Below are 23784 nucleotides of genomic sequence, written 5' to 3'. Positions count from 1 at the left end.
GGCAAAGTCTCTGTGAACCAAGGGGCCATTTTTGTGGAAATCTTCCCAGTTTAAGGATGTATAAACAGATACTTTTGTCTTGCATCCAACTTCTCTGGGAAACGTTGGAGGATGGGCTGCTCCAAGCCCTCGGAGTACACTGCGGAAAGAGTCTTTGGCACCCAGTGTGTTGCGGGACCAAAGAAGCATTTGGGGGACCAAAGAAGCCCTCAAGGCATTTGGAGCCAACGTTGGCTTCAGGGCCAGGGATGGTTTCGAAGGGGCCTTCTGCTTCGAGAAGCCAGAGGCTTTGGGAGACCTTAGGAGTGTTTTGGTGACAAACATACTCAGCCTTGTTTGAGGTCTTTGTCCGGGGTCCAGAAGGCACGGAGGTGATAGAAGCTTCTTGTTCCTTTTCCTCGAGGTTGGAAGAGAACACTGCCTTAGGGCTGGGTGACAGCTGGTGGTGCAGAATGCCCGAGGGGCCAGCTTCTTCACTTTCCTTGATGTCAAGAGGGGAATGTTCCCCTAAGGTATCGAGCGGGTCATTGGCGTCTTGCTGCTGCATCCTCTGATGTGCCAACCTTCTCTCCTATTGGTACTGAAGAGTCTTCGAGCAGGAGGTAAGGAAGGCCTTCTACGCTGCGTTGTCGTGCTCAGGAGAAAAGAAGAGGTTATACACCTCATGGTGATCGTTCCACTGGAATTTTGCATGACATTGAGGACAACACCGGAGGGCATCCTTTCCATCACTCCGCACACATTCTCAACAGAGAAGTTCTTAACAACAGAGGCAAACAACCCCGAAGAGGGCTTGAGGCCTTGCCGGTTAGGCATTTATGATAGGTTGGTGTCCGAGAAGCCACATTCAGAAACACAGGCAAGTAGAGACTTTGTACTGACATTGTAGTCGAATCGACTAGTTAGGCCCAAACGGAAAGCAAGATAACTCGACAAACTCGGAGCCACATTGGTACCCGTCCAAAATTTATGGCAGGGGGGAAAAAACCAAAAAATTTCTAATATGCAGTAGGGGCCCATGTGCATTGCCAACTAAGGGAGGAGTCACAGTATACCTCATGACTCGAAAGAGGTCTTTGAATAAAAACAACTCAGAGATGTCCGAATCCCAAAACTAGATGGTAGGAGTATGCAGAGCATGCTGATCTACAGCAACACATGCCTTTCCGTCCTGAACTATCTTCTGGCCCAATCTACAATGCTACTCAAGGAGGTGCTGAAGAAATTATTCTATTCTTTCCCACTGACCCCTATCAAATTTACTGAGTAGAGCTGGTAAACTGGCAAAGCATCAGGGTTGCTGCCCCCACTGGACACACTTGCATGCAAGGTTCAGTTGTTTTCCTTGTTGAGGCAAGGCTCTCTTGTACCCTTCATAAATGCTATTTCCAAGCGGTTAGTATGACCAGTCTCTATGGACGTCCTTAAATGAATATTGGGTCCAGTGGAGCAGGTTTAAAACGGTCTCTCACCTCCATAACAGCCCTCTCTTGTTTGAACTGCAGCTTTGAAGGTGTTAAGAGAACCCTTAGGGGTGGTCTTAAATATGGGCAGTGATTGATAGATCTGATAGAGCTTCATCACCTTCTTGCATCACAACCGTGTACTGGAAAGCTGCCCTTTTACTGACCACAGATATGAGGACATTGTATTCTACAGGATGCCCTAATTATACCTACTTCCAGCTGACACCCTTCCCCAATAAATACACTCACATCATCTTCCTCTTCTGCCAAGTGTTCCTGCTAGGAGTTGCTTCATCTTGTACGACGGGGTTCTAATGTGAGCTCCTGACTGAAGACTGCACTGTTGTCCTGTGTGATCAGTTGTAGTCTGCCATCTTTAGAATTGGAAGGGTCCCAATTTTGGGCGACAACCTCTACAAACGTAAAACTCTTACTCTTAGATTGCAATGGTAATTTGACCATTATATGTCCTCTGTTAGGTCAATACGACCCTTCTTTGCCTGATGATTTTTTTTCAGCAAATAAATTAGCAGTTTGAGCCTTGGCCCCTTTTGACACCAAAACTCTTCCACACTTGTGTTTATCTTAGCACTGAGGTTCCTTGGTGCCCTGCATAAGATTTTATTGTAGTCTTACATGGCATCATTTCTTTAAGCCAAACCACTTTTCAAGGTCCGTCTCTTGCAGGGATCTGATCCTCTTCGTGAGACCATCCCTGTTCCTGGGGCAAACATTCCTTCGGGGTCACTCTCTGGAAGTCATCCCCTGGTTTGGTTGCCTACGCTTGATTTTTGGTCTACAGGTTTTAGTATGGGTGTGTGGGATTCTACAGAATATTCTTATCCTGAGCTGGAGTAACAAGGTCCATATAGGTATTGTTGAAAATAAATTCTTTAATTTAGCAGAATACCCATTAATGTAGTTTCATTTACAATTAATGTACAAAAAGGCCAACCCAACCAATTCGAGTTATTCGCTAAACAAAAACACTAAAAATAATTACAGTGATCGCTCAGTGTGATAAGTGAACACATACTGCTTGAGAAAGTGTGAAGACGGCGCAAAGGTGGTGGCAAAAAGAGCAAGAAACTATTTCTTATTTCAATACAGAGACGTGTTGCAGAGGATGTAGCATAACGGTTAGGGCAGTGGACTTCAAATCTGGGGAACCGGGTTCAGTCTCGGCAACGACGGTCAACATCCTGTGATTCTGGGCAAATCATTTAATCTCCCCGTGCCTAACAAAAATTAATGTGTCCTCATGTAAAAAATGAATGTGTCCTCATGTAACGCAACTGGTGTTCATGTAAAGCGCCTGATACCTGATTTCGGGTCAAGTTCGCGCTATATAAAACTTCGAGAGAAAAAGAAAAGAAAAAAAGCCAAATTCATAAATGTTGTAAAGTATTTGCCTGTTTAAAGTCTGTCAATAAAGCCGGTTTGCAAAAAGAATATGGGCATGCTCCTCCTGCCGGCTGCACTTCCTTTGTTTTATATATACAACTCTTTGGACAGAGTAACACATGAATAATCATTCTCCTCAATTAAAACTATTTATATAACAGCTTCTTGCAATTCTTGTGCTCGGTTTAATCACTGTTTTGCCTGATGATAACCAGACAAATCAAGGGTAGAAACACCATCAAGAACGTATTTTCAACATTGATACCTAAAGGGACCTTGATACTCTGAAACAATGCCATACCCCAGTCCATGTAGGTCTAGAGTTTGCTCCTGCTGTAAATATGTACCCTAAGCCAGAGACACCTTGTGAGTTTGGGGATCGGCTCTGCTTCGCATCCATGATGCCAGCATTGAGGCACTTCCCAGAGACGGGGCCTTCTTACTCTGTACATAAAATGTGTGTTTTTCCACAAGGTCCTAGCATGGCCACCTCTGGCCCTTTGGAGCTAAAGAATGATTTTTGCAACAAAACACCTTATATGCTGAGTGCTTAACTTAGTTGTGATCTCTTGTTAAGCACAAGTTACTAGGGAAATGTTTGGCTTTACTCAGAGCAGAACTTAAAGTGTGTTTTTTGCAAGACCGATACACAAGCAAGTTATTCTCATACAACCGGTCTTGCGGATCTTCGGTACAGTACTGGTGCCAACAGTCTGGTCACTGGGAATCGATTCGAGACCAGGTGTCTCTTTTATATGGACTGTGGTAACCTCCTTTTCTCTGATGTAGATTTTGATTACCTTTGAGATCCATGTAGCTGCGCAGTACGCTGAAAGCATGTCCAAATCCAGGAGTACGTCCTAGGTGGAGTCTGTGTCCTTGTGCAGAGTAGGTTTCCAGGTAGATTCACAGGTTCTTTGTGGCAATACTCAAAACTGAAACCAATCTTCGCAGAATAACTCTTTCTTGCTGGTCCTGGGCACCACTTAAGAGATTACGGTAGAATCTTCCAGCTTCTGATGTATCATTGGGGGCTATTACAGAAGGAAGCTCTGGGGCAGAGATAGGGCTAAATTTGCAAGTGGGAGGTACAATTGTATGCAGAGTCTGCATGGCTTTTTAGCCAATTTACGTTAATGGGCTGTCATCAAGAATGAAGGCACATCATTCCTTCTTCTGACAGACATGACAATCATCTTCTACTGCCTCCCTTTGCAAACACTCCAGAAAGTGCCCAGATTGAAGGTCCCCCTGCCTCTCCCGATGTACAATGTTGGGATGCCCCGCTGCTGGGGCAGCCAATGCGCTCTAGAAGTCTTATTAAGTTCACATAACTGAAGACAAGGTGACTAGAGGGGAAACTCCTGCAACGGAGCTGCCACCGAACTATAATTTGAAAAAAATCAATTAGGGAACAGAATGGGCAGCTCCCTGTACGTCATCAGCGGGGGGAGGAGCAGACAGTAGAAGACAGCAGAACCAGAGAAAGCAAAGGGAGAGTGTTAGAAAAAATAAACAGGATCATCGGATTAGCTTAACTGAGGTTTGTTTTTTTAAAAAGAAACAATTCTGCAGCAGAAAAATAGGTCTTAACAACGCAGTGAATTGCATCAAGGTGCCAAACAGCTTCAGAATGTTAAAGCCAACATTAGCTCGCGAACGGACTGCGGCAGCAATGTTACCCTCTCCCCCTGTGCCATCCTGTTTCCAGACCGCAGGAGACTACTGCCCCATTCCCAGCCAGTGACAACTTGCAATACATGTTTGTGAAGAGCAGAAGTGGCATCACAACCTCAACACATTTCAACTGACCAGCAGAAAGGGACTTTACAGTGTTTCTTAGAGGGGTGGTAGGCTATACTACTGTCTCCACACTAGTTCGGATAAGAGACAAGATACCCCTCCCCACATTTAAAGGTAACAGAGTAAACTCCATGCTGTGTACTTGAGCTGCAGGAAGCGACACACAATTGACTCGAAGGGTGGTGGGGGTGACATTCACTGACACAGTCCATGTGAGCAGCAGTAAGCTAGGACACAGGCACCAAAATTTCCAGTGAGCAGCAGGAAGTGAGCTTATACACAGGCCTGAGACGCAGCGGCCATTGATACTGCAGACATTTAAAAAGGAAGTCTTACCTGGCACTACAGGAAGTGGCATCACAGCCTCAAAATATTCTTAGCAGCGGGGAAAGGCGTCACAGCCTGTACATGTTTCCTTTGAGCTTCAGGAAGTGACATCCCTGCCTTTAGACATTTCCCCACAGTGTCAGAAGTGACATCACAGTTTCCCTAAAAGTTCTAAGGTCCACCCTCCTCCTCCTCCATATTAGAAATAAGGAATGCCCCCTCCTCCTTTCCTCAAACCCCAGAATAAAAACTGTACATTACAAAACGCGTAACAAACTGTGTCAAAAGAAAAAGCCACCCTCCAGTAGAGGGCAGCACCCAGTACAGGAGCTAGATGTGTAGAAGCTATATACAAAAGTATTTTTATATTACAAACGTTGAGTAAGGCAAAACCAGTCCGCACAGAGCCTCCTCTCCAGCCAATGATCTCTGCCCACGCTTTGCAGGCAGCGGCACAGTGTGACTTGGCGACAGAGGACTGTTCACTTCTGCTCCTTGGTGGGAGCGTAGTACAACTCCAAGGGCTTCGTCACCTTCCAGTACTTCTCGTTCACGAGCTCGAGCGTCAGCGAACCGTTCAGCGTCTGCATGTCACCCCAGGGCAGGAAGAAGAGAGGAAGACAAACAAGTCAACAATAGAGCGCGATGTCAGAGCCCCACTTCTGATCAATCATCTGTGTGAACTATGAACCTCCATTGCCCACATACTAACTGTTCTCTTGCTGGATATGCGGGTTCATCACCTCTTCTTCCTAAGCTGTGCTGCCATGAGGATGAGGGCCCTCTACACTCTTCTCGTTTGTGGAATTGCTGGGACCTACACAGCCTCATTTGGGAAGAATGGACAGGGCACAAATGTGGCTCTCCACAAACAAGGCTGGCCTGCTTTGACCCTTCCTACAAAGGTCACCATAAAGTGTAGAGGCAGAGGGCAAGTAAAATCACGTCAAAGAGTTTCCTGATCGGTGCAGAGGTGTGCGATGTGCATTTGCCCTCCTGCACCGCAGCCGGATGAGGATATGGAATACCTTTCCCCCGGTTGTCACAAACATGTGTTCTGTTATGCAGATTTGTAGAGCGCACTATCACCTGGGAGGGTAACCTGGTGCTGAGCAGGTGTGAGTCTAGGCACACCTAGGGCCTAATGGGACTACTCGAAAAGCCAGGTTTTCAGCATGAGAAGTCGGCTCTTATGTGTAGTGGCAGATCGTTCCATGCTTTAGGAGCGATGCAGGAGAAGGCTTGACCGCCAGTTCTGGTTTTCCGTATGCATGGGGTTTGTGCACGTAGGAGCCCAGAAGAGCGGAGGAGTATGGAAGGTTTGTGGAAGGAAATGAGATTGTTGAGGTATGCTGGGCCAGTGTCATGTAGTGCCTAGAAAGTGTGGGTGAGGAGTTTAAATTGCGCATGTTTGTGAATGGGGAGCCAGTGGAGCTTCTGCAGGTGTGGTGTGATGGGAGTGCGATGGGGAGGCGGAGAGTGATTCTGGCTGTCGAGTTCCAAACGGTCTGCAGCCGTCGGGCGAGTTTTTTGTTGCTCCCAGCATAGAGGGTGTACCCAGCTACTTTCCCTACTCTCTCTGTTGCCTGAAGTGGTTACTGGGGTATGTGCCGTCTGGCTGCTGCCTTCGGGCTTTGCAGTGCCATTATTCAATGCCTCTTTGATGGTGTGCATTATGAAAGCTGCACACCCTGCAGAGATTACAAAATAATGTATATATCGCTTTTACTCTTCCTACTTCCTCAACAGATACACAGACTCAAAACCGACCCCCCATGGTTGTGATTTAGAATGGAATCCTGCGTCTTTCTTCATGGCTTTCAAGAGGCGTACATGCTCTAAACTGCCTCCTCCCCCTTTATGGTGATTTCAAGCTGTATTCCACATAAATCGTGCACTCTGACCAACTGTAATGTTTTTGGGCTACATTCTGAACCATCCTTGGTGGTATAAGTACACTTAAGTGCACACTGCAGTGGTGATATACAGTTCTGAGTGGTACATTCCATGAACTGCTCCCTATTACAGTGTTTTGAGCTTACATTCTGTGCCCTTCCTGGTGGGCAGAAGTACCCTGATTTGCTCAATTGTGGTGGTGACAAGCAGCTCAGAGGGTACGTACCGTGAATTGTCCCCCCGCCGTGGTGATGTAAATGGTGTACTGCTTCTCGCTTACATCCTCAAGGCTGATGCCGTCGCTATCGCCCCCCTTTTGCTGCTGCTCCTCTAAAGCAATGCGCAGTGCCAGGTACTTGGACAGGTGGTCCACCGTTGCATTTGCTGTGGTCTTCACATATCTACGGGTAAAGAGACAGTCGTCACCCAAGAGCAGGGCACAAGTGTGTGCCCTCTCCATGCGCCTTTCCGTAAAGAGAACCCAAAGTACACAAAGGTGAGTGTGGGGAGAAGCTTTCAACCTATGTTAAGAGTCACACACAAGGCAGAGGAGGAGTTTTCCATGAAAAAATAAAAATATAAAAAGTCCTGCACTCATACTAGTATGAACTGCTAATTCATCAATCCCCTGGTCTTCCTTGGCTCTTGGTCCACCAGACCCTCAAGGACCAGCTTAACCACTACGGTACTGGCGAACCATTCACAAGGACTACCCTAGCTGTCACAGTGATGGTGAAATGAGCCTAAGACAACCTTAGCTGCTACAGTACTGGTGAGTTAGATGTCCCCATACACCCTTTCCAGTCCCACCCCTGCCAAGTCTGTCACGTTGGTGAATAAGCAGGGCTCTCCCTGACCCCATCTGCAGGTCTTTGGTACCTTCTGGTCTCTGTAATATTGGTGGATCAGCCTGGCCCTCATCATCTCTGGAGTGTTGGTGAATCCGTCAACTACTCAGTCTCTGGAATGTTAGTACATCAACCTGTTTCTCTTGGTCTCTGATAGGCTGTTGAATTAGCCTGACCCCCAATTATCTCTGTAGTGCAGGTGAAGCTGCCTGCAAGCCCCATCCTCCCCAAGGTCTCTCGAATGTTAGTGGACCAAACAGGCCCTCTTCCCAATACAGTCTCTATCTTGTAGTTGGATCAGCCTGGCCCCACCAAACAATGATCTCTTTGCACTCTTAATTGACTCAATCGCTGCCCCCGCAGACGAGCAAGCAGGACCCTTCAGTTACCTGGTCTGAGAGTATTCATCCTGTTCCACCAGCACGGGGTGTGGGCAAAAGACAAGCTCGATCTCGCTGTTGGATTCAGGGCTCCGTAGCTCAGGGCTGGCTTCCCCCTCATGCGAGAGGTCTGGGTCGGGACAGGACTCGTCAGAGGCTTTGGAGCGCTTGCGGCTGGGGCCAGCTTCATGAGTGCTGTGCACAGACGGGTTGCTGACGTGTGACCGGCTGTCGCAGTTGTCCTCTCCACCACTGAAGGTAGTGTTATCAGACTCATGCTGGGGCTTCCTGACCCGCTGCGCCCTGCAGAGGAACAGAAAAAGAGGAATCCCTTTCAATTAAGTAACCAGGGCAAATAGAAGGATAGAAGTGTAGGGCAGTGGTTCTCAAACATCTTATGTCTGGGGACCCCCACTGAATCATTACTGGAAGCCGGAGACCTCCACCGAGTCATTACTGGAACCCAGGGACCTTCCCACTGAGTCATTACTTGAACCAGGGGACCCCCACTGAATCATTATTGGAACCCGGGGACCCCACTGAATCATTACTGGAAGCCGGGGACCCCCGGCCTAAGTACTGCTGATGATGATTTGAACCGCAAAACAATACAGAAAAAAGCATTCATCAAGCAAATACACAAATGATTACACATTTAATATAATTTGCAAATATATATAAATTATTTATTTTCATAGAAAGGTTGGAGCTTTTCTAAATTCAATTGAGGCCACTAACTGTCCATACTATCTTCTGTTTGATGCACCTGCACTGCTCCCGCAAATCAATCAGAGGATAATAATTTAATTTTTAGCCTCCAATTTCGAATTACTTCACATTTACAGTACGCTTAAAAATGTTCAATTGTACATTTTTCTTCTTCATTTATATACACTTTATTAATCTGTTAATATTATTCAATTTTCTAAGTAGTTGCAGACTCCCAGGGGTCCCCGGACCGCAGTTTGGAAACCACTGTTGTATGGCGTTTAAATTCTTATTCACTGGTCATTCTAACAACGAAGACATACTTCTATGACGTCGACTACAGAAATAAGTGCCCATAAACCAATATTCATGCACCAGGTATGAGGCTTGTACAAGTATCTGGAGCATCAGACGTTCACATTCCCGAGCTCAGGTGAGGCGTGCGCTACAGCAAAGCTGCCATGTTTGTTTTATAGCAGTATGGTCCGGCTGGGGGTAAACACCGACATGAAGGTGACGTCAATCATGTTTTTTCAATGATTATCCTACCTCTAGAAAGCAGTTCTCATCCGTGTTGATACAAGAGACTTCCAAAAATACGAAAAAACCTGTCAGTTTCCAGCATTTACACCTGAGGGGACCTGGGGATTAGAAACCTACCAAGTGGCAGTTAATTAACAAGTAGCTGTGCCTTCTTGCACACCTGTAACTCTTTCAAAGCACCGCTCACTACATTTCTGCAATCTTTTCACACATACATGGAGGTGGTCATGCTGATACCTTGTGGCTATTCATGTTGATTTTTCGCTCTTCTGATATGCAGGAAGTGTTCACCGCTCTTGCACGGGCACGGATACCAACAAACGCTTTACAGACACCCTTGCCTGTACAAACCATGCAAGGAGTATGGCACTGGGTGGCTGGCATGTGGCCCAATAGGAGCAAGAACTTGTAAACATGGATTCAAGTGAGCCACCCGGTTTAAAAATCAGCGTTTGAATGACACATTGCCGAAGACCAAACATCATTCAATGCTCTCAAATTCTCCACAATGGAAACAAAATAACACGATGAAAGGGAAACCATACTAGGAGAACCTGCATCTACAAGAAGACAAAACCTACATTTGTAGTGATCTTCCATGGTGTACAGGCAGCTCCTCGCTGAGGTGTAGACTGCGTCCAACCCCTGGTTTCAACCAGACGCACCTGGATTCATTCGGCGAGGGCCGGGTAATTAAATAATGAATTAACAGAGGCCAATTTTAGGTTGCACCTATTAGGCAGCCCATGTGCAGTCTGTTGCAAAACAGAGCGTGGCTTACCAAGAAGCCAGAAGGGTTCTGAGCCCACCATTGGTGTGCTTTCCTTGACACTCATTTGCCGGCTTCCTATTTGTGTCCCAGCTTAGCAATCTGGCCTTCGTTCTTTCTACGGAGCATCGCCTCTTTACAGTGTCTCCGACGGGCTGCCATCTCTGCTTCCAGTGCCTGCTGTTCAAGCACTACTTTTCTCTTGTGTGTAAAGCAATCCATGAAAGTGTGTTTATGTTTTTGAGCCGTCTCCCTCGTGTTCATCTCTCTCCCTGCATCTGTGTTACTCTGTCACCGCTTCTCCCCGAACCAGCTCTCTTGTGCTCATCTGTGTTTCTCCCCACTGCCTCCCCCAACCACACCCTTTGTGTTGCTTTCTCCAAACCAGCATTCCTTCGGAGTCCCTTTCGCTCTCCCTGTGTTGCTTTTGCATCCCGTCCAGGCTTCCCCATGTTGATTTCCCCCCCCCCCTGTGTTGCTTTGGTGTCCCTGCCACTTCTTTTGAGTTGCTCCCATATTCACCCCGACCCTCCCGGTGTTGCTTCCGCTCCCCCCACCCACCAGTCTTGAAAACAAAACAAACTTTTTTAAATGCTTTGCGCATTTTATATTCTTCTTAGTTACTGATCCAACTTGGAACTGTAAAGGCAAAACAAAGTGCCCACATCATTTTGAGAGTGGTGGGCGTCTGTACAGGATGAAGTGGGTGGCCGCGTCTTAAACTTTAGAGCATCGCAGATGCTGAGCGGCACTGCTTAAAAACCACTGGCAAAGCCAAAAGGTCACAAAGGTGAGACCTATTCACTGTGCCAATGCTTGTTTACTTCCCACCTCTGGAAGAGGATTCAGCTGCATCAATTTTTGTACTGCTGTCTTTGGTTTTCTTTTTTGCTATTTGATCAGGGTCAGAGATCCTCTCCATTCCTTCAGCTGAATGATAAGCGCCACAACTGCAGCATTGCTGAGATGTTTCTCAATGTTTTGATGCACTCTTTTGCCATACAAGAGAAAGCATAGAGGCTTCGGCGCTCAGTGCAGGAATGACTGAAGCCCTCTGGCTCCTTTCATGGGCTCTCATGCTGTTAATGCAAGACTAGTTCGATGCTGGACGAATGCCTGCAAGGGATTGTAGGATAAAAGTCTGGATATCATTTCCTAGTCTCGTTTAAATTATGAAAAGTAGGTTATTTAATGTTAGTGATGAATTCATGTACGTTTACAAGTGCACACTTGTAGGCTACCACCAGTTATGGCATGAGGGAATTATATATGCGCATTCGCTTCAGAATAATCTAAGGACTCTTGGAATACGGTCTCCACGACAACGCTCTGTGGTCCAGCTCTTGTTCCATTACGGATTACAATTCCCAAAAAGGGTCGGTTTTCTTTATGCCACTGCTCGGTGACTGCCTCTCTGTTTTCTGACATCATCCCAGTCTTGATACTGAAGTCTATAATATAACCACCATTTGTTGACCCCCCTTTAGTAAGACACAAACAAGCATTGGCATAGCCAATAGGTCTCGCCTCTGGGACCTTATAAGGGTTTAGCCATGCAACAGTTGATGTTGTTGCACCAAGAATATTGTGCTGCATAACTAAATACTTATAAGGTCCCAAAAGCGAGACCTATTCGCTATGCCAATGCTTGTTTAAAAATGCTTAGGAAGCAACCTATTACAGGAAAAGTCACTAATCAGCTATACCCAAAGATAAATACAAAACTATAATAAAATATAAGACAATAATGAAAAGGGAACATTTAAAATAAAAAAAATAAAAATAAATAAAAAGAAGAATACACAACGATGAGAAGAGAAATCAATATAAAAGGACAAAAGCAGACACTGAAAATCAACTATCTGAACATCTGAAATCAATTGTATGGAAAGACACAAATATAAAAAAAATGATGTCAACTGTAAGAAACTACCAACTGTATATTACAAAACATAAAGAAGATGAAGCAGCAGTATGAAAAGACAATGCAACTATATAAAAACAGAAAACAACATTCCCTAAAAAAGCACAACTATAATTTGTTAACCAGCAACTATACAAGTTGAAAAGGTACCATCACCGGAAAGAAAAGTAACGAGAATGGACAAATTGAGTACATAACAGGACACACCAATGAAAGAGGAGGCCCAATCGATACTTAGAGAGGAGCACCCACTGTATGGGTAGGAAAGGACACAATGACAATTATTCAGAGATTCGAGCAACGACCACAGTTTTAGGGAAATGCTGCAAACGCCTCCAAATGCAGCCAAGATACAGAAGGCCAGATAGCTAGCAATAGGACGGGACAAGCAGTATGGACATCATTCAGAGATATATTGGACTACTGATTTGAGCGGAATCGCGAGTTTTCTGTAAAATCGGCATCACCACGCCACGCAATTGAAAGTGATCGCGATCAGGTGTGGCGAGCGATGCAAGCATTGGCCGCGCGAGCGGCCGCGAGAAGCGATCTGTGGTGGGGGAGGGGGCGAAGCGGGAGTTGTGTGACGGAGGAAAGACAGATGGCGGCTGCGCGCGTGCACTCAAGCTTGGGGCCACCAAAAGCCTGTGGTGGCACTTTCAAAACCCGCTTACTAAATGTCTCGCAGAGCAGCGCATGCGCTGGCTCAGGTGAAACCTAAAAAAGACTTTTCTATTTAGATGTAATCTTTCAAATATAAAAACAACTGCAAAAACAACAATTGATGGACAGAATGCAGAACAATGTCATACATTCACCCCAGTACAGAGATCTGGGCCTAAATCCATCGTTTTTTTGCTCACCATGCCATTCCAGTTTGAACCCAGCCAAATATATCCCACTCCACTGTTTAAGAGAAGGAACACAACTACAAGATAGAGACGGAAACCCCGTTTTCAATCCCTTTACATCAATATGTGCTATTCCCCTTTCGGTTTTTGAAAAGTCAATTTTCAAATAAAACACACAGGTTTTTGTCACTCTATTGCAGGACAAATTTTCACTAATTTTCTTTAAACAAGAAGCACATTTTAAAATCAAGAAATTCACAATTTATAGAAAAGAGGCAAGACTCCTTTAGAAACCTTTTGTAAGGGGGGAAAGGCATAGGAAAGAATGGCAGTGTGGTCAAAGGGGCCGCAGGCAACAGAGGCTAGAAAACTACCACTGGTTATTTACAAAAAAGCCCACCAGCAGTATCCCATCATGGTCCACCACTGACACGGCAGCTCTTTTTTCAGCTAGTTTTTTGGGCGTTTGTTTTGGTTGTAATTTTGCTTGTAAACCCCTTCATAATCTAAACAGGTTAACTTTTGTCTTTTAGGACTAAAAGTTTTTTTTTTTTTATATACTACCCCGACAGAAAAAGAGAATCCCTCTTTGTGGAGTGTAGTTCCGGGGCCAGGAAAAAGGCATAAATAGACCTTCACATCAGCTAAAATTTTTAGCTGTTAAACACCCCTGGGCCCAAACTAGGTCCTTTAGTATATATATATATATATATATATATATATATATTTTTTACAAAAAATACACCTTTAGTATTATAACAAAACAAAAAAAATGTCCACGAGAAAATAAATTGTCCGTGACATCCGACTAGGGTAAAGAAAAACTACACAAGCGTTTGAAACGTGCATATACTGGACTAGCACCCATGAAGAGCCGACACAGCGATGACACTGAAATGTTGTCTGGGGTTAAATGCTGTAAAAGCCCCATTTCCTGCAGTCCACCATTCCCGTGGGCATCCTGCGTGGTGTCCCATAAGGGCCCCAGCCAACTTGCAGGAAGGGTGTCAACTGCACATTATCTGTCCCCGTGCCATACTTATGCTGTGAAGTGTGCACATAGTTCCAGATAGTAGGTCTGCAGGTGGTGGTGTGCGATTTTAGTCTGAAAGCATGAATATCTTATTGGGCATTAGTGAGGGCACCCCTGTTTTGAGATACAGTAAGATCACGGACACAGGTTTCTGAGGAAAGCAGAGAATCCACAAACCCGACCTTTTTGAAAATATTGTCCACGAAGATCCATGTTACTTCACCAGCAGTACTTTACTGCAAGAGCACCATTAAATCTTGTGGGTTCTGATCACTGCACCAGAAGATACCAGGGCCTTCCAGTTTTATGCTGCACCCCTTATTTGAGCTGCCCATCATATCCTATATAAAACCTACTATTTATGTAAGATACAGCTTTAAGTAGACAGCAAGTACTTTAAGGTCTCATTAGAAGTCCCTCTATAATTCTGATGGATTGGAAACATAAATTATCGACACCATCAGATTACAAAAACCACAAAAAAACAAAAAACTATAAAGAACACTCATTCAATGCACTTCCCTCACACATTTTGTTAGCTGAATGCTCATGTGAAATCACTGAAGTGAAGTGAGGAGCTTCTGAGGGCGAGAGTGTGGCTTACAGATTCAAAGGGTGCCCTCAAGAAAAACTATCTCCCAGTATCACCCGGATTACGGATACCCCCTTCCAGAGTAAACCAGGACTGGTCAACCTAGCAAGTAGGTGACTTACTAAAGTATAATTTCACTTTCTAGGAAGTATTTATGGAAAGGAAAATGTTATTTGCCCAGTAGGCATTTATCCTGGGCATGTAGTGCTGTAGCCTTCACATGCTGTGAATACTCCTGCCATCTAGCGTTAGGTGGATATGCAAGTTGTTTTACTTCAAAGAAGTCTTTAGAGTCACGAGATTCAGTGACTCCTCCTCTTGATGGTAATGTGTATGGGCACCGACTCTGTTTTACCCCGTAAGGCAGGGGAGGACTGAATGAGAAGCGAAGCGATGTATAAAGGAACGACCATGCAAAAGAGGAAAGTAAGGTAGAAAGATAACTGCAATAGCCACAGATGTCCAGAGAGGAGGGTGGGCGCATGTGAATCTATAGCACTATATGCCACAATCAGATGTCTACTGGGTAATTAACACTTTCTGTTCAAGGTATGTGTATCTGTAGATACACATGCTATGCATGGACTGTAAAGCAGTACTCTAGAAAGCAGTGGCCCACTTGTGGGTGTTACAGTAAAATGAAAAAGTGTTCAGAGAACTGCCCGGCCAACTCTGCTCTGTTGGCAGGCTAAAACATCCACATAGTAGTGTTTTGCAAAGGTGTGTGGTGTGAACCAGGTAGCTGCTTTGCACATGTCAGCTATTCAAATATTCCCCAGGCAGGCAAGAAGGCCACAAAGACGCATTTTTTGCGAGTGCAGTGGTCTTTAGGTGGGACAGATAAGTTTTGCTTTGGTTTAGCAAAATAGGTTTGAATGCATTTGACTATGCACTTGGCAATGCCAGATTTGTACAGTTTTGAGAAAGTGACAAATAGTTGCAGAGCCTTTCTGAAAGGTTTTGTCCCATCTATATAATACATGAGGGCTCGCTTGACATCCAGTGTGTGAAGAGCCCTTACTGCTACAGAGTCTGGTTGATGGAGGAAAAAACAGGGAGGTCTATGGCTTGGTTCAGGTGGAACTGAGAAATCACCTTCGGAAGAAATTTAGGTTTGGTGCGGAGAACAACTCTGTCCCTATGTACGTGAAAGGTTCTTCTAGGGTTAGTGCCAGGAGCTCACGGACATGCTGAAGGAAAAAGAAAAACCACCTTCCAGGAGAAGATCTGAAGGGGACAAGATTAGAGAGTCTTAAAGGGGGACCCATAAGTCTGGTGAGAACGATATTGAAGTTCCATGGTGGAGCCTGTGGGGTCCGTGGAGGGATTGCCCTCTTGAGGCACTTCATGAAAGCTTTGATAACTGGAATTTTGAAAATGGAAATAGGTTCCCTATTTTGTAGGTAAGCAGCTACAGAGGCTAGATGGAGCCGAATGGAAGTAAATGCTAGTCCGCAAGTTTGAAGATGCAACAGGTAGTAGACAATGTCCTGTATAGCTGTGAGCAGATGACTATGTTTTGAGTAACAGTAGTGGGCAAATATTTTTTATTTGTACGCATAGCATGCACGGTTAGTGAGTCTAAGCGCTTGCTTTAGGATGGCCATGCATTTGGGAGGTAATTTGAGTTATCAGAATTCTAGGAATTCAGGGGCCATATAACAAGGTCGAGGGAGTTGGGGGTCTTGGGTGCAGTATTTATTCATGGTTCTGCATGAGAAGATTCATCCTGATCAGGAGTCTCTCGTGCTGAACCACCGAGCGTTCCAGAAGTGTTGAGAACCACAGCTGGCGGGCCCAAGAGGGTGCCACCAGAATGAATAAGGGACACCTGAGTAGCCTAACCACAAATGGAAGCAGTGGGAGAAGGGCAAAAGCGTAGGCAAATATCAGTGACCAGTTCATCCATAGTGCATTGCCTTTGGAGTGTAGGAACCTGGACATGAAGTTTGGACATTTTGTGTTTTCTACGGTTGCAAGCAGGTCTAAATGGGGGAAAAACCCAGTCGCTGGAAGTACTGATGGAGGACTTGTGGGTGGAGTTCCCACTCGTGGAGATGTCGCCACATCCTGCAGAGGAGGTCGGCAAAGTCTTTGTGCACCCCCAGAATGTACTACGCTAGTATGTGGATTTTGTAATGTAGATCCAACCAGATGTGCTAGGCGAGCTGAGAGAGCTATGGAAACCTAGCTCCCTCAACCACCCCCCCCCCCATGTTTTGGAAGATAAAAACATGGCTGTGGTGTTGTCGGTATGGACAAGAACAACTTTGCCCACCAGATGGGGAAGGAATGCCTTCAATGCAAGGTGAACTGCTTGGAGTTCCAAATAATCGATGTGAAGGCCCTGTTGTGTGGGTTCCGAGTGGCCTTGGACAGTCAGATTTTGCAAATGTGCTCCCCACACTGAGAAGGAGCGTCCATTTCGATGGTCGCTTGTGTAACTGGGTCAAGAAAAGGCAGACGCTGCAACAGGTTTTTGGTGTTCCACCACAGCAGAAAGCGACAAGTATGGCAGCAGACCAACACTAGATCGTCCCAATGAGCCTCCACTGGAGACTATTGCTGTGCTAGGCATTTCTGCAATGGACTCATGTGTAGTCTTGCGTGGGGCACTACGGAAATGCAGGATGCCACCATGCCTAGATGGAGTGTAACTGTCCTGGCTGTGACCTGATCGTCTTTTTTTTTGTCCTCATAACACCATTATTTGCTAATTGCAGCCGGACATCTGACCTGTCCCGCCCCAGGCTATTTGCAGTATCCCAAGAGTCCTGCGTGCCAGCCTGTTCAGTGACCTGGTTGCTAGTTCCATGCAGGTGTAATCATAGGACTCATAGGGTTAAGTTCTTATTGTGCCATTCCAGTTCAGAAAATCCTCCCAGATCTTAGAGTGTATACTGGTCTCGAGTCCTATGTCCATTTCACAAATAGTTTTGACCGCCTGGAACCAGTCCAACCCTTGGGGTGGTACAGCATCTGTCCATTTTTTTTTTTTTTTTTACAAATTTCTCTCCTAGCGAGAAGAATCAGGTAAAAAAGTAGGGCCTGCCTATTCTTTGATAAGGACAAGATCGGCTGATCCTCCAGCCTTAACATGATCAATGTTCAACTGATTTTTATATTAGTGCAGAGAATTTCATGTATTGCCTTCTCCACTGAAGACCAGTAGTAGGGTGCATTAAAAAAACATGTCTATCGTCCGCTCAACATACCACACCTATGACATCTTGGAGCAACAGCTGTTACAAATTATGACAATTTATATGGTGTCCAATATAACCTGTTGGCTGTGAAAAGGTGGTTTCTTTTTAGCTTTGCTGGTTTAACCACCTTATACAGGAGCTTAAAAGAACGTTGCCACATTCTCTGCGGCTCCGTCATCTGAATAGCACCATCCCAGGTCTCATATGGTGCTTTGACCTTCTTCTCTTCAAAGGACACCAAAGTCCGGTACCAGTCACTTATTTCCTTCCTTTTTGCCCCGAAAAAAGCTGTGACCCGATCGTCTGGCAGAAAGTATGGAAGGAGTGTCTGAAAAGACTGTATTCTTGCGGCATTGGTATAGGCCAGCCTGCTTTCCGAGTTGAGCATTGCTCCTAATTAAAGCAGAATTTATCGGGGCTCATGGTAGGATTTTGCAACATTGATGGTGAATCCCAAATTGTGTAGAAGATGTTTTTTGGTCCGAGTGTGTTTGCAGCATAGTTGGCAGGTGGAACTCTTGATGAGCCAGTCGTCCAGATATGGTAAGACGTGAATGCCATGCGACGCAGGAGTGCCGCCACTACTTTGAGGGACTCTGTGAACACTCGGTGAGCTGTAGTGACTCCGATGGGGAGTACCATGAGCTGAAAGTGTTACCCTTTGACCACAAACCTGAGGTAGCACTAATGCACTGGGGGTATTGGTACGTGAAAGTGTGCGTCCTTCAGATCGAGAGCGGTCATGAAGTCACCCTGTTGTAGAAGAGGTATGACATCCTAATGGGTGACCATTTTAAAATGTTCTGAGTGGATGTATTGGTTGAGGGGCCTTAGGTGGCCATCTTTCTAGGGAATTAAAAAGTTCAGGAAGTACACTCCTGCGCCTTGATGTTGAGGTGGTACCGGCTCATGGCGCCTTTGTGAAGGAGTGATTGCATCTCTTCTTCGAGCAGTTTGATGTGCTCTGGTTTAAGATCAGGATAGTTGTTCCCATACGTTTCCCATGGGTCTGGTTGTGGGGAACTGGGAATAGGGTCTCCCCCCTGAAAAGAGTGTGGGGAAGCCTAGCCTGTGTTTGTGATAGGGGCGCAGGTTGTTGATTGGTGGCTTTGTCCGCCCTTTTCCTTTGTTTAGGAGGTGGGGCTATGTTCAGGGCTTCTTGGAAAGAAAGCTGTCTTTTTGGTGGGTGTATGCCAGTTCCAGGTGGCCGCGAGATGATCGGACCAGTCTGAGGATGGATAGTCAAATGTCTCTGTCAAGCATAAATCTCCTCTTGGAGCCGAGCGAGGAGTGGCTTGACTGTTTCGTCGCCGACTGCAGTGGTGGTCAACTTAGACACTGAACACTTCGGGGCTGATGTCTGAAGCTTTACTCGATGGCGAGATGGTCACGGTCGGTGCAGAGCTAGGAGTTGAGACCGAAGTGGGTGGTTGTCCTGACCATGGCCCGAGGGCACTGGTGGTCCGAACGTCTGCTGCTGGTGTCCCCAGAGTGGTTGTGCGGACTTCCGCGGAGGCCTACTCGGCCTGCGAGCTATATCGAGGTGGAAAAAGGGTCTGTACTAACAGCCTGTTGAGCTATTGGAGGTTCTTCGACCTCTAGGTAGGAGCCGGCCCTGTCCTCTGGCGAGTATGCCTCCTCGTTGGCTGCAGAAGCCTCAGCTTGATATTTTTCAAACTCTAATGGGCCGAAGAGGCCCACCGCTTCTACGCCGCTCCTCCGCGACATCTCCAAGCATCAGGCCAGACAGACAGGTCTTCTTCGACCAGGCGGAAGCAGGCCCGTTATACTCAGGCGAAAGGCAAAGGTTACAGACCTGGTAAAGACCGGTCTGTGGACATTTTGAAAGGCACCAAGGACAACATCTAAGAAGGAGTACATTAAATCACCCTTGTGACGCAGTATGAAACCAATTAGAAGTTCAGAGCAAAAGGGCCTCCACGAGGGTCTCAGATCGATCCGAGGATCGCCCGGGTGCAGCTGGAGTCATCAACAAGGGATGAAAGGGATCGAAAACCATACCGGCGGTTAGAAGTTACCCATGGGATCTGAAAAGAGTACCGATGACGGTCTCGAGCCGGAGCACATGTCTGAAAGAAAACAATCTTCCAACACCCAGAACACTTAGTTTGTGGACTGGGACAGCAACTTTTTATATCACTGCTGTGCATAAGACACGCAGACTTCTTTCCTCTAGCTACAGTACCATACTGCAGCACAAGATCATTGACCGCCAGGTCAGTGTCCAGTATGGATATATCAAGGCTGAATGCTTTACTGATAAGGAAAGTCATGTATGCAGGCATACACACTTTTGAAAATTATATTTCTAATTAAATGATGCAAAGTCTTCACTATTAGGATGGGTGCTGTAAGGAAATAGAGTGGGCTTCAATCTCAAGCATTACCGACAGTCACCTGACCACGGTGGAAATGTCCATCTAACCCTGTGACAACTTAAGTATTGCCACGGAAAACATCTATTCCACCTCGCTCAAGCATTAGTAAATGGTCAGAAATCCAAAGCTATTAGTGCTGTGCCAAGAATGTGGGGTGCTCAGCCTCCCTCCTCACCTGTGCCGTGCCTGCATCTTCAATCCCTCCTCAATGCTGGTGCTCAGGGCTTGCTGGTTGTGTAGCCGGCTCAGCTTAGCCAGAACCCGGTCCTGGTGGGCTTCGTACTCGTCCCGGCTTGGGTAGATCTTTGAGATAAGTGCATCAAAGTTGGGGTCTGGCCGCAAGGATCGTTTTGAAACAAGTTTCTTTCGACAAGTAGGACACTCCTTGTTCCTGTGGGAGAGGCCCAAAGGTAGAAAGTTATTGAAGTCTTGGGGGAACAGTGGCGACCTGAACGATACACAACAGACAGAGTAAGGTACACAAAGTGGTGTCATTCCCAAAAAAGGATTTTATTTAGAAAATGGGTATAAAGTATTTTCCATAAGAGAATTCAGCCATAGAAAGAAATACAAGTCCAAGAAAGCACAAAGGAAAAACTGGTAAAACTGTATCACAAAAGACAGCACACTGGGCAGCAACACAAGGCCGCGTTTTTGTAGTGTCCCTCTCAACTTCACCTGTTTTCCAACTGATGTGTAGAGCAGGAATGATACAATTAAGGGAGCATTAGTGGTATCCAGTTGCCTTAAGCAACATCCTGGCTCCCATCTTGGCGTTCACGCAATGCTCAGGGTAGTAATGATACAAGATGAGAAGCAGAAAGCAGCGCCTAGCAGCATCACTACCAGTGACAAACCCACCTGGCGCCTAGAAATGACTAAGGGGGAGGAATTTTCAGTCTTGGGACAAAACGCCAGGCTTAGGTCTTTGTACCCACCCCAAACCCAACACCAGCACAAGCCACAATTCTTACCCACCTCACATTTCAGAAATCGAAGAATTGTGGAATCCAAAGTGGGGCTCATTCCATGTAATTCTCCTCCCCTAGGTCAAACCTACTTTGCAGGGAAGGAGTGAGTACGGACTTTTCTCTGCTGTTTCTTACCCGCTGCGCAGGGCGGTGACGATGCAGTCGGAGCAGAAGCGGTGCAGGCACTCTTTGGTGGTCATTGTGTTCTTCAGCATGTCCAAGCAGATAGGACACATGAGCTCACTGTGCAGACTCCGGGGGGACACTGCAATCTCGGTGCCATCCATGATGGCCTCCTACAGACAAGACCCAATTATTTCAAGGCAAGACCATGCTCCCCATGCACCATGCTCCCCCATGCACCATATCCCACCCCCCTCACCCTGTGGTCATGTGGCACAGTGACTGGCTCCCCTATTCACTGCACACTACCTGGGGTGTCCGGTGCAACTCATAGAGGCTCAGCTCCCAGGTCTTGCTAGCGCTCTGGGCAGTGGCGGGAGTGGCCATGATGGGGGCAGCGGTTATTGAGACTGTGGAGGTAAAACACAAGTTAAGTGACTATGTGGCAACAATGCAGGTTTATGCTTCGCACTACAAAAAAAATCACCACGGTGTCCCCAACCAACCTAAACTAAAGCATCTCTTGCACTATTGACTCGAAGAAATAACATCACCTTCAGCACATTGTATGCCACTTACAGAACCACAGCAATAACCTCACATTCTGGATAAGCCTCTCATATGCTACTGCACATCGGTCACCACACTCCTTCAGACCCCACAGCCATCTCACTGGACCCACACTGTATTACTCAAGGCCCCTCAGATGATGTGCCTCCCAGTAAGATCCTACTGCTCTCTCAAATACCACACTCCTTCAGACCTCACTGCACCCACGCCGTACTACTCAAGGCCCCTCAGATGATGTGCCTCCCAGTAAGACCCTATTGCTCTCTCAAATACCACACTCCTTCATACCTCACTGGACTCACACTGTACTACTTCAGGCCCCTTAGATCCTGTGCCTCCCAGTAAGATCCTACTGCTCTCTCAAATACCACACTCCTTCAGACCTCACTGGATTCACACTGTACTACTTCAGGCCTTTAAGATCCTGTGCCTCCCAGAAAGATCCTACTGCTCTTTCAAATACCACACTCCTTCAGACCTCACTGGATTTACACTGTACTACTTCAGGCCCCTTAGATGCTATGCCTCCCACTAAGCTTCTACTGCTCTCTCAAATACCACACTCCTTCAGACCTCACTGCACCCACGCTGTACTACTCAAGGCCCCTCAGATGCTGTGCCTCCCGGTAAGACCCTACTGCTCTCTCAAATACCACACTCCTTCAGACCTCACTGTACTACTTCAGGCCCCTCAGATGCTGTGCCTCCCAGTAAGATCCTACTGCTCTCTCTAATACCACACTCCTTCAGACCTCACTGCACCCACACTGTACTACTTCTCTCACTGTCTCTTAGATCACACTGTCCACTCCGACTGTACACTCCTTCAGACCCCACTGACCCTCGGACCCTACTACCCCTGAGAATCCCCTGCCCCCCAGATACCAGCATCCCTCAGCCCCCAGAGTCCCTCTGATCCCAGTCCCCATTCAGGCCCCTCAGATCCCACTGCCCCGCCAGGCCCTTCAGACACCCCTGCCCCTTCAAGCCCCTCAGACCGCAGAGCCCCTCAGATCCCACTGCCCCTTCAGGTCCCTCAGATCCCACTGCCCCTTCAGGCCCCTCAGATCCCACTGCCCCTTCAGGCCCCTCAGATCCCACTGCCCCTTCAGGCCCCTCAGATCCCACTGCCCCTTCAGGCCCCTCAGATCCCACTGCCCCTTCAGGCCCCTCAGATCCCACTGCCCATTCAGGTCCCTCAGATCCCACTTCCCCTTCAGGGGCCACTGCCTCCTCAGACCCCACTGTTATCTCAGACCCCACTGCCCCTCAGACCCCACTGCCCCTTCGACCCCACTGCCCCTTCAGGCCACTCAGACCCCCTCAGATCCCACTTCCCCTTCAGGGGCCACTGCCTCCTCAGACCCCACTGTTATCTCATGTCCCCTCAGATCCCACCATCCCTCCAGCACGCTACTCGCCGAAAAGTGCTTCAACGCCTGAAGGAAACAGGAAGCGCTACATAAATACAACTAAAACACCACACTGCCGGATAGACCCAGGACTCACAGCTAGACTCACCTCACACCTCAGGGACCGCTGACCCTTTCGCCTAGCTTGACCACCTGGCCAGAACTTCTCCGAGCAGCCCGTGCCGAGACCGGACTCGCGTGTCAGTTACTGCCCCGGTAACGGGGCCCGTATTTTGGGTGACCAGGGCCAGAACTTGTGTACCTTGAGTCTCACAGCCAATCACGGACTAGGACACATACTCTAAGAGAGTTCGGAAAGCTTATCATTCTTTCATTGGTTGATGTTGAACTTGTCACATGGTTGGCTAAAGATATCCTCGCTGTTCATTGGCAGTTGGGCTTTAGAGACTGTACCAAAGCTTGTAATTGGCTGGGTGAACTGATGGAAGTCGTCCATTGGGTACGGTGCTCTTCTGGTTGCACGTGTCGCAGCACAGAACTTACCCCCTGACGGTACCAAAATTGGCTCGGGTCACTCACTTCCCGGAAGGGGCGGGGC

The 23784-nt window shown here is 46.9% G+C and overlaps 1 protein-coding gene across 2 annotated transcripts; it reads right to left on the bottom strand.

The window, feature by feature from the left end:
* Nucleotides 1-2339: 2339 nt before the first annotated feature.
* Nucleotides 2340-23514, bottom strand: RING1 (ring finger protein 1). Of its 2 annotated transcripts, none has more exons than XM_085620394.1 (7): nt 23335-23497; nt 21553-21653; nt 21256-21416; nt 20325-20540; nt 8134-8427; nt 7123-7297; nt 2340-5584 (listed from the first exon to the last, which is right to left on the bottom strand). In XM_085620394.1, the coding sequence occupies exons 2-7, from the start codon at nt 21628-21630 to the stop codon at nt 5483-5485; spliced, it is 1026 nt and encodes a 341-aa protein (XP_085476520.1). In that variant the 5' UTR covers nt 21631-21653; nt 23335-23497; the 3' UTR covers nt 2340-5482. The 2 variants fall into 2 exon arrangements, with proteins under 2 accessions (XP_085476520.1, XP_085476517.1); XM_085620391.1 differs by having other exon boundaries at nt 4403-5584; nt 21550-21653; nt 23335-23514.
* Between the last annotated feature and the right edge of the window lie 270 nt (nt 23515-23784).

The sequence above is a fragment of the Triturus cristatus genome, chromosome 1_1 (genome assembly GCF_964204655.1).
Source record: "Triturus cristatus chromosome 1_1, aTriCri1.1, whole genome shotgun sequence".
NCBI classification, from domain to species: Eukaryota; Metazoa; Chordata; class Amphibia; order Caudata; family Salamandridae; genus Triturus; species Triturus cristatus.
The sequence above is the reverse complement of the archived record's forward strand: the minus strand, read 5'-3'. Positions and strand labels throughout refer to the sequence as shown.

What these genes read in the sequence shown, in the direction of transcription:
- RING1 (XM_085620391.1), bottom strand. Translation starts at nt 21,630, where the DNA reads ATGGCCACTCCCGCCACTGCCCAGAGCGCTAGCAAGACCTGGGAGCTG. An exon ending in GATGAATACTCTCAGACCAG is followed by an intron (nt 7,298 to 8,133) that starts GTAACTGAAGGG and finishes CTTTACCCGTAG; the next exon opens with ATATGTGAAGACCACAGCAA. An exon ending in CGGCGGGGGGACAATTCACG is followed by an intron (nt 5,585 to 7,122) that starts GTACGTACCCTC and finishes GGTGACATGCAG; the next exon opens with ACGCTGAACGGTTCGCTGAC.